General features: G+C 56.1%; 1 protein-coding gene across 2 annotated transcripts; it reads right to left on the bottom strand.

Annotated features, from left to right (window-relative positions):
* Positions 1–328: 328 nt before the first annotated feature.
* Positions 329–8,388, bottom strand: PPP1R1A (protein phosphatase 1 regulatory inhibitor subunit 1A). 2 transcript variants are annotated; one of them, XM_081483632.1, is made up of 8 exons: positions 8,170–8,388; positions 4,442–4,502; positions 3,414–3,451; positions 3,004–3,067; positions 2,719–2,796; positions 2,251–2,406; positions 1,254–1,360; positions 329–467 (listed from the first exon to the last, which is right to left on the bottom strand). In XM_081483632.1, exons 1-7 carry the CDS (start codon positions 8,251–8,253, stop codon positions 1,284–1,286), a joined length of 558 nt encoding a protein of 185 aa, XP_081339758.1. In that variant the 5' UTR covers positions 8,254–8,388; the 3' UTR covers positions 329–467; positions 1,254–1,283. The 2 variants fall into 2 exon arrangements, with proteins under 2 accessions (XP_081339758.1, XP_081339759.1); XM_081483633.1 differs by lacking the exon at positions 2,719–2,796.
* Positions 8,389–10,000: the final 1,612 nt, after the last annotated feature.

Here is a 10,000-nt window from a genome sequence, read left to right as displayed (position 1 = left end):
AGCCCCATCACAGCTGGCCAGGCCTTAGGGTTCCAGAACCGCCAGATGTAGGTGGTTGTCTTTTTCCCTCATTATCAAGAGAACCTGGGGCCATCCTGCCTTCTTGGCACCTTGGAAGGCAGTTCTCCCACCTGTCTGACCCCTAGCTCTCTTCTCCCGGCAAGTAAGGGTAGGGCTGGAGAAAAACACCTCCCTTCTCAAGGCTCCTGCCCAGCTTCCCTTTTTCCTCCTTCCTGGAGGCAGTTGGGCAGAAGGGAGGGGGCTGCAGAGAAGGCAGGACAAGAGGGGAGGGAGAAAAGATTCTTCAAATTGGGAAAGAAGGAAAATGTCAAGGACTTAACACCAAATTTATCACTTTTTAAAAACAAGAGATTTTTCCCCCCAAAGTGAGGAAATAAGAAACAAATCCAGTGTCCATGCATTCTCAACTGCGGTCTTGAGTCCAAGACGCCTCCTCACTCTCGGACCTGTTGCAAGGGAAGCGGGTAGAAAGAGAAAGTGAGTGAGAGGCCTGAGGTCCTGCTGTCCCCTCCCCTGCTGGTGTGCCCAGCCATCCCCTTAGTCAGGCATCTTAAGTGTGATGTCCCATATCAGTCCCTGGCCCCTCGTCCAGTCTACACAGGGGAGCGGAGACTGTCAAATCAGAGCTCGCGAGGTCATTTCATCAGTGTCTCCGCTCCAGGCAAGACCACTTGAAGCGGTCTTGGAGCAGTCATCCAGCCTGGATAGATGAGGCTCTCCCTTTGGGTTCCAAATGCCCTTTATCAGAAAATCCATGGTCTACTTCCATCATCCATTCCAGGAGCCAAAAGTCCTCAGATGGAGTCTAACCTCAGTACCTCCTGCTGCAGCTGAATCCCATTTTTCTTTATCCATCATGTGCACATGCTCAGTTGTGTCTGACTCTTTGCTACCCCATGGACTGTAGCCCGCCAGGCTCTTCTATGAGATTTCCCAGGCAAGAATACTGGAGTGGGTTGCCGTTTCCTTCTCCAGGGGATCTTCTGGACCCATTGATCTAACCTGTGTCTCTTGCATCTCCTAAGCACTGGCAGGCAGAGTTTTACCACTGAGCCACCTGGGAAGCACATTTGTCCATCAGGGGAGATGCAAATCCTCTGGCCATAGAGGACAGCTTTTCAGAGGCTGAAGTTGGTCCTTTGTTCCCTTTCCCTGACTCTAGATCTCAGCCCTCACCCTCCTCACAGAGTCTGCTCTCCTGCAGACTGGACACGCAGCCTGGGGGGTCTTACCGAGTTGGCTCCCTGGGAATCCAATGGCGGTCATTGGATTGAGGGGTCCTCTGTGCTGGGTTTCTCACTGCCCCTCTCCTGAGTTTTAGGGATGGATTCTGCAGGCTCTGAGGAGGGAGAACAGGTGGCAGGAGGGAGAGGTAGTGTTCACCAGGGCTTGGAGAGAGGGAGCTGCTTCTGCTTACCCTATCCCATACACCAACAACCCTTGACAGGAGCCCAAGACCAGCTGAGGGCAAGGGGGCAAGACCTACAGGGTTTTCTCTGGTCACAATGACTACTTAAGTTCACTGTTTTTCTGAAGTCTGCAATCAGAAAAAAAAAACCCTCTAAAAAAAGCTTAAAAATTTAGGTATGATCTCAATGTGTGGCTAAACTTGACTTGAACAGAGAGGAGGCTTTTGATAGCTTATGTATCCCACTTATTGTGCCCATTCATTTCCCTGCAGAAATATTCATGCGTTTGACTACAGGGGACTCTGCTGGGAGTATGATGGAACACACAGTATATATACTGTTGTCACCTTGGTAAAGCTGGAAAAATTCTGACTTCTGGCCCACATCTGAGATAAGGACCCGTGGACATGCAGCTTCCATTTCTTGCATGCTTTGTGTGTGTTTGCTGCCGAGCTAAGGACCAATCTCATTTAATTTTCACAAACAACCCAATGCAATAGGCGCCATCATTATCACTTAGCTGACTGAGGTTAAGTAAGTAGCTCAAGGCCTCGGGGCTGGTGCAGTGGCAGAGCCAGGATTCCAGCCCAGAAAGCTGCTTCCATTCTGGCAGGCTCCCCCAACCATACATCAGGGAGCTGGGAAGTCCAAGTGGGAGGGGATGGTGTCACTCAGTAAGGAAAGGTGAAGAGATGCAAACACATGCTGGTTATGCAAAGCATCCACATTCTCAAGGCAGTTTCTGGCTACTGCCAGGCCCCTCCCCACAGCCAATAAGGCTGGCCTCCCCTGGGCTGGTCCCTCCCCAGCCTGAACGTACTGTGTGTTTTCCCAGAGGTGCCCGGCCGTGACTCCGCTGCTGTGTCTGTGATCCCGGGTGGGCAGGACTCCTGGGTCCCTGTGCTCCCAGCAGCTCCTTCAGGCTCCTCTCCCTGCTCCTGTTGCCCCAGGTGATGTTCAACCATCATCTGGAGCTCTAGGGGTGAAGAGAAAGGGGGAGGAGAGCATTGGACATAACCTTCTCCTCTGTGGACCCTCAGCTTCGACAGCTCCACTAGAGGGCCAACGTACACTGCCTGTGTGATTTGACTTTCCTGCTCAAGGAAGGACATTCATTGGCCAATAAGGAGGGACTAAAGCTAGACAATAAAATGTACTTTCTTCAAAGCTGAGAGAGGGGAAGGGAGAGCCTTTAAGAATGAAAGAGCCCTGTGACTTGCTGGGATATCTGGTCTCCCTTGTGGGCAGGAGAAAAGACTCCATTTAGATTCAAGAAATATTTAAGTACCTTCTCTGTGTTGTGCACTGTGTTGGGTGACTTCACATACTTTATTTAATGGCCAGAGTGAGGTAGTATTCAGGGGCCCTGGAAGTTAAGTGGGTTCTCTTAGCTTACCCAGCTAGTCGGTGGCAGAGCTGTAACGCAGCCCACCCCTCCCACCCTCCGCCCCTGGAGTCCAGCAACTCTCCCTTCAGAAAGGCAGGTTTAATGACTTCCCAAGGATTCCTTCCAAAGGGGTGTCATCCTGGCTACTGCTCAGCATCAGGTGTGGCAGGGAAGTGTTTTCCGAACCTTTCATTGTGGGTGTGGTCCTCGTCACCTTCTTCCGTTGCCGTGGAGACATGGACAAAGTGGACTGTGAAGGGCACAGAGCACAGGTGGGCGCCCACCCTTTTCGCCCTCCCCTCTGCCTTGCCATGCTTTTTAGACTGGAGACTGGGGGGAGGTGTGGGCTTCAGAAAGTCGGGGGAAGAAAACTCTTGCTTCCCCAGCCCCCACCCTGTCCATGATGGTGAGCAAGAAGACTGTGTCGGGGGGATGTAGGGGACTGCGCATGCACCTCCACTCAAGAAGAACATGTGAAGGGCATAAGTAGGAGGGAGACAAAAGGTCCTACAGGTTAGGGGCAGTGGCTGGAGGCATAATCCTCTAATAAGTCTGGGGGTTCTCTGCACTGGGCTGAGTGGGAGGAGCCAGCTCACCTTGAGAAGTGGGTTGGGGATCCGGTCTTCATCTACCTCTGAGGGAAGGAGGGAGAGGAGAAAGTGATGGGGATGGGAGATCCAGAGGGTCCCTGGGCAGTCTGACATCTCAAGGGGAGGAGCCCCTGCAGTCACCTCCCTTGTGATTGGTCCCTCACATCTGCCCCTAGGAAGCTGGTCCTGATGGGCTGTCCTGGCCTCCTCCCTCCAGCCCCATCCTGCTCTGCCCGTTGGCTTTATCTCCTGCTTCTAGTCTAGTCCTTGTCTCTGTAGTTAGCCTGCATCTACATCCTTGCCTCAAACCTGGAGGTTCCTGAAGGCAGGCTTTGTGGTCCTTCTGCTCTTTTCCTCCTTCTGAAATATCCATCTATGCTCCCTCCTTCCAACTGTTCCCCCTACCCTGGATCCAGAATTGGACCGAGCAGAGGAGAGAATGGCAGACTTGTCCTGTACAGGACAATCCTTTTAAATAGTTGGAGGGAAGTTGGAGGCTCAGACATCCAGATTGCCAGTTGGGCTTCTTAGCGTCACCATCTCTCTTCCACTCTCTCGCCAGCGCCCCTGACGTTCTCTGAGACCTTGCTGTCTCTCCAGATTTTGATGGGGACACTGGTCACCAGAATGCCAGCTGCTCCCTAAGCTGTTTCTAACCTTCCCCTTCCCCTCTGGGGGCTGTGGGAATAGCTGATGGAGGCGGTCCCTCCCCCTCACAGCTGTCACCGCCTCTGGGGATGGGGGCAGCGGCCTCTCAGTTGCTGGAGAAACCTGGAAGGCTGTTGCTGCAGCAACCAGCACTCCACTGACCACCCCAACTCCTGGGGGGCTTAGGAACCAAGTGGTCTGCTGCTCGGTCTTTCCAAAGCAAAGGAAACCCTCCTGCTAATCCAGCTGCTACTTTCGTGCCTCCAGGACTGAGCAGACCTCTGGCTCCTCAGATCTGCCCTGCTATCTAGCACCCACCTTCTCTCACTGGGACTAAGCTGTCTTCAGCAGCCCCCAATCCCTTTAGTGACTCATCCTGGGGTTACCTGGGGATGACTGGTCACTGGTCAGCACAAGGGTCGCAGGGGTGGGGCGGCGCCTCCGGATCTGAGGGAAGAGGTCAAGTATATGTGGAAGTGTCACGGCCCCACGCACACTCAGCAACATGATCCACACCACCCACTTAGCACGCCACGTTACACTGGACCCTCGGTCCCTGGGGGACGTCCTTGGGCCCTCCCTCTGCCCTGGGGACCCAGAAGACCTCTCCCACTGTTCGCTGCTCCCCCCAGCCCCCTTTCTGTCTCTGCATCTCCCCAGGTCCTGGCCCAGCTCTCCATCTCAGCATCTTTGTCTGTGCTAATGCATTGATATCCGGTCCATTGTCCTTCCGTCCATCCTGGATCAATGATCAGAAATAACCTGAGAGGGAACAAGGCATTCCCCTCAGTGTCCCAGCCCACTCCCCAAAAGGACATGAACCCGTGGTGGGCCAGCACCAGAGGAGAGCGCCCCTCCACCCCCACCCAGCCTGGGAGGATGGCGCAGAGAAGGCAGGTCTGATCTGAACGCGCCTTCTTCTGGCCTGTGCCCCTCCCTCCCTCCCTCATCTCCTCCCTGTCTTTGGACACACTGCCTTTCTGATTTGTCAGGAAATAACGGTCTGGAGAAATCCTTGTCATGGTAAATATCATATGAGGAGGAGCCTGAGGCAGGACCATGGCCAGGGACTAATGCTAAGCTGAAAAATCTTACCCTGGGCTCCCGGGTCCCAGTCTAAGAAATTAACAGATAAGAGCTGATTGACTGCTGGGCCTCTGAGCCCCTCTTCCCCGGCCTCTGTTCTTTTGTCTTGCTGCCAATAAAGTTGACTGTTGTCGAAGCCAGTCCAAGGACTCTTGGGACGTGTAGTTTTTCCCCTTTCTCTGGAGGTTTGGAAGTGAAGGGAACCTTGGGGTTGGAGTCCCTGCAGCCCCCTCCAGGGCAGAGGAGGGGAGGGAAGACTAATGGGACTAGGAAAGAGGCTAAAATTATCCAGGGCTGAGAGGAGTAGGCTGAGGACACTGAATGATCACATCCCTATCTCTCTGTGTCCATTATTTAGAATCATTACCGGAGTGGGGTAAACGGGTGGAGGCGGGAGTGGAAAGACGCCTGCCCTTTTCTTTGCCAGGAAAGTGGGTATCAGCCATAGCAGGGGGCAGGGTTAATCTATTGAGGGGCTCCCCAAAGAAGAAATGGGTGTGTAGAATAGGGGTAGGTTGGGGTAGGCATTGTTTTCTCAGGAGAAGCAAGCGGCGTCTGTTTGGGGTGACACTTTAAGGTCCCTGCAATACCAGTTCTGTGTGTGTGTGATCGTGTGCACAAACATGCATGTGCTGCACAGACATTATTTGTGAGTCCACTTCCAGCTATTCCTGGTGCTGGGGGCCCTCAGGTGGGCAAGTGTGCTTCATGCATGTGGAGTGAGGCCATTCTTTTCCTAGGAGAGAACTCATCCCGCCCTGGGGGAGGGGTGCTGAGGCAGGGAGAGGGTGTGGTGGGTGAGGATGAGTGGGAGTTGGGAGCCTGAGAAGGACACTGCAAATATGATAGGAAGGGCCTTGAGAGGGCAGGAGGACTCTGACCTTGGACAGGTCCCTTCCATAACCAAATCCCTTGCCTTGGACAAGATTTCTAAGTGCTCAGAGTCCTTGAGAACTTTGATGTCCTACAGGAGGAGGGAAGTTAGACTTCTGGAAGTACTCCCAGGTCCCTGAACTACTAGGAAACGAGTGTCGGTCTCTTTCATCTTCCTTGCCCCTATCACAAATTCTCTCAAGGACGCTTGGTGCCTTTGCCTCTGATTTATTTCCAAACCAGTTACGCCAAGGACCTGGTAGCTGTGGGCACCCCTCCATCCCCTGCCACTCTGTGCTCCATAACTCAGAGTTTCCAACCCCTGCCACCCTCTGAGGTTGATCTGGCTTAGGTGCTCCTGCCAAGCCTGGAGTTTTTTGCCTACACATTTGGGTAACACAGCAAGAGGGGCTGAAGTTGGAGTGCAGGTAGAATTTCAGGCCGAGCAGACACAGATTTCTGAAGAGGAGAGGAAAGCAGACTGAAGTCCCAGCCTCTTTTTCTCTCTGGCTCTATAGCACTGCCTCCTCCTCCTCCCCTGCCCCCCAGACCTCTAGGCTAGCTGACCTACCCCTTCCTCCTCTCAACACACACCTCCACCTGCCTCCTCTAACACCAAACAGAGGCAGGTGTCAGGCATGGGCACTGGCTGAGTCAGCGGCAGGCATTTCTGCTTGGAACCTCACCCCTAAGCCCCTGGCTCACTCACACCCTTGGGCCCCTTTCCCCGGATCTGAGGTTATTTTAGCCCGTCTCCTGACTCCAGGCATAACTGCCTTTTCCCTGACCCTAAAGGAATGCTCCCCTTGCTCCTGGCTCTCCACACTCCTCATCCTCAGGAGGTCTGCAGTCTCCCCACCCTCCCTCCCTGCTGTCACACCTTTGAGGTCTGGAGATGCGGCTTCCACCAGGCCAGGGAAAGGATGGAGATGCAAGTCCCTAACCCCTCCCCACACTCCGGGAAGCTAAAGTTACAGGGAGTGTACTGAACCTTCACATCCAGACCTTATTTCCCCAGACAGCTGGAGCAGCAGGAAGAACACGCTCTTCAGCCCATCCCAAGAGCTCAGAGCTTTTTCAGGTGGGGAGGCCCAGCCAGACCCCCGCAGCCAGGTGGGGAAACAGGGCAGAGACCTTGTGCGAAACGAATATTCTTTAGGAGCAGGGATGTCTAGGCAAACGGATAGAGAACACCAAAAGCGATGGAGCAAAGAGCAAATATTTGGCAAATGGGTGGTAGTAGCCACCACGGGTGGTCACCGTCTCCACACACATGCTCACTCTCCCTGACACACACAGTTGCTCACACACTCTCATACACTGCCGCCTCTGCCAGGCTGCTCTGAGCTAAAAATAGGCCAGGACGGGAGGCTGGGCCAGGGCCCTGGACTCCCACCCTTGAGCCCAGGCCAGCAGGGCGCTTCTCCCTGTCTACCCTCAGCTTGGACCCTAGCCGCTAGAAAGTCCCTGCCTCGGCCTCCCCAAGGCCATTCTCTCCATGCCCTCCCCACCCCCACTCCCCACTACCGATCCAAAGGGCAGGAGTTGGGAACAAGGACCCACGTGTCCAGACTTGCAGAGAGGGGAGCCAGCCTGCACGCATGACCACTCCTCTCCCCAAAGCCCCAGCCCTCACAGGTCTCATCAACCCCTTCTCGTCCTCACTCTCTGGAGTCCGGCAGGGTCTCCCCCAGTTAGGAGGGGGCTGGGGGGCTCTTTCTCCTCCTTCAACTCCCTCCGTTACCTGCCCTCTCCCTTAACCCCTCCGACACCCTTGGGCGTCCCCACAGAGCTCAGAAACTCTGGCGGGGTTTGATTGGGTGGGGGATGCAAGACTGGTGAAGCGGGGGAGGGGTCGTGTCCTCAGGCAAGCCCCCTCCCCCAGGGCTGGGCGAGGAAGGTAGCGACTCTCGTGGGGACCGGCTTCGAGGGCAGGCGTTTGTCCTTCTGTCCATCTCAGAGAAGCACAGATGGGGAGATGGGGCTCCCACGGTGGGGGAGGGGAGAGAAGACCCCCCACCCCTCCCAACACCGCGCTGGCCCTCGCAGGGGCGCACCGCTAAGGGAGGACTGAGCGGAGATCTGGGATCGCACAGTCCGAGGTCCCTCGTCCTCTGCCGGGCGAGACCCCCTGCCGCCCCGCCCCGCTCCGCACCTGCTCCGCCGCCTCGGGGTCAAGGTGCGGCTCCAGAAGCGGGACGGTGAACTGGATCTTCCGGGGGCTGTGGTCTTGCTCCATGGCGGGGGCGGCGGCTGCGGGCGGGCAGGCGGCGGACTCGGGGCTGGGGCGGGCGCACTGCCTCTCCGCTCCGCTCCGGCCCGGCCCCAGCCCGGCGCGCTCGGCTCCCGGCTCCCGGCTCAGCGGTCCCGGCTCGCGGCCCAGGGGACTCCGCGGCCGCCGATTGGCTAGGCCCCCGCCCCTCCCGGCCCCCTCCCCTCCCGGCCCCCTCCCCCTGCCCCCGCCCGGAGCCTTAACCCCGTCGTGGCCGCGCCGCCGGCTGCCGGGGGTCACCGCCCCGCGGAAGGGCGAGGCGGGTGTGGCCCGGCCCGGGTCGCAGTAGACACCGCTCGGGCGGGGAATCCTGAGTTCTAGTGGGGTGAAGGGAGGTGGGGGGTGGAGGTGAGGAGCGGTCACGAAGAACTTCTCCAACCTGGGGCAAAATCGAGGGGCTGGGAAGGTGGAGGGGCGCTGCTAGAGAGGAGGCTGCAAACGCGATAGGAAGATTTCCTTTCTGATCTTAAAGGGGTCGCTTCAAAGAGAAAAGAAAGGGGATCTAGGCTTGCAGCAGGAGGGATTAAAGTTAGACTAGGAGAGGGACTTTCCATTGAAAGGAAAACGCTAGAGCGAAGGTGAAAGCTTGGAGGGGAGGCCTGGGGTCTGGGCACAGGTCTGGTTTCACTCTGTGGCGGGAGGGGTAAACGAAGATCTTAGAGGGTCTCCCGGAGCCTCTGTCTTGATGGCAGTGGGTGTGAGGGCTCAGGGAGCGAGGACCATCTGGGACTCAGTAGGAGAAACAGGTGGGGAGCCAGTAATGCTTGTGAAATAGATTTCTCTTTCTGCTTGCTGAATTCTGGGGATGTAAAGCAGGTGGAAGGCCTCCCAGCAGAGAGTGTTCCTTGCTGGTGGAGAGGGACACGCCTTTGGTGGGGTGGCTTGTTTACAGATGGGGTTTGGTTTCTAGTTCCACTGTTGGCAGAGTAATGAAAAGGATCTGCCGTAATTGAGGAGATGGAGGTGAGACTGTGCGAAGAACTTACTAGTTTGGTGTAGGACCAAGATGCCAATACTAGTGAGTGAGGAAGACAGAATATTCACCAGACCTGGTGGGCACTCTGCCAGGGGCTGGGGGCCACTGAGTAGAGGGGGGAGAGTTGCTGGGCATTGGGGGGTGCGGGGCAAGGCTGGACGATGCCTCTTTGGGAGAGGAGGAGAACTGGGCTCAGGGAGCAGGGACAGGGAGTTCTGAGGGAGGGGCTGAGCAGGGGCCTGGGCCAGAGATCTGTTTCTTTAACCTTAAACCGAACAACTGGCTCATTCTGCACAGATGGATGCCTGGTCCTCTGGGGACCCTGGAATCATCCTCCCCTCTAAGGGGTCAGCCTAAATCCTCAGTTGCCTCCTCTCCCAGGCAGCCCTTCCCTGGCCTGGATTTCACATTGCCCCTTTCCCTCTTACCTCCCAAAATAACCTCTGGCCTTCCCCCTAACCGTATCCCTTTACACACCGCAGGCCTGGCTCAGTTTTCTCAGGGCAAGGCTGGGGTTATAAGGGACACAGTAGGCCAGCCAGACCTCTGTCTGCTGTGAACTAACAACCTCTGTTTCGCTGTTGCTCCAGGAATGACCCCCTACACCCAACCTATGATTGCATGGTCCCTTTGTGCTCTCTTTGATGTAGCAGGGCCAGCCCAGAAAACAGCTGGTTGTGAACCCCAGATCCCCCCAACCCCCCCCCGTTGCTTCTCTCTTCCGCACAAGTGTCCGTG

Source organism: Giraffa tippelskirchi, chromosome 4 (assembly GCF_054371585.1).
Source record: "Giraffa tippelskirchi isolate mGirTip1 chromosome 4, T2T-mGirTip1v1.2.pri, whole genome shotgun sequence".
Lineage (NCBI taxonomy): Eukaryota > Metazoa > Chordata > Mammalia > Artiodactyla > Giraffidae > Giraffa > Giraffa tippelskirchi.
This window is presented reverse-complemented; position numbering and strand designations above follow the sequence as displayed.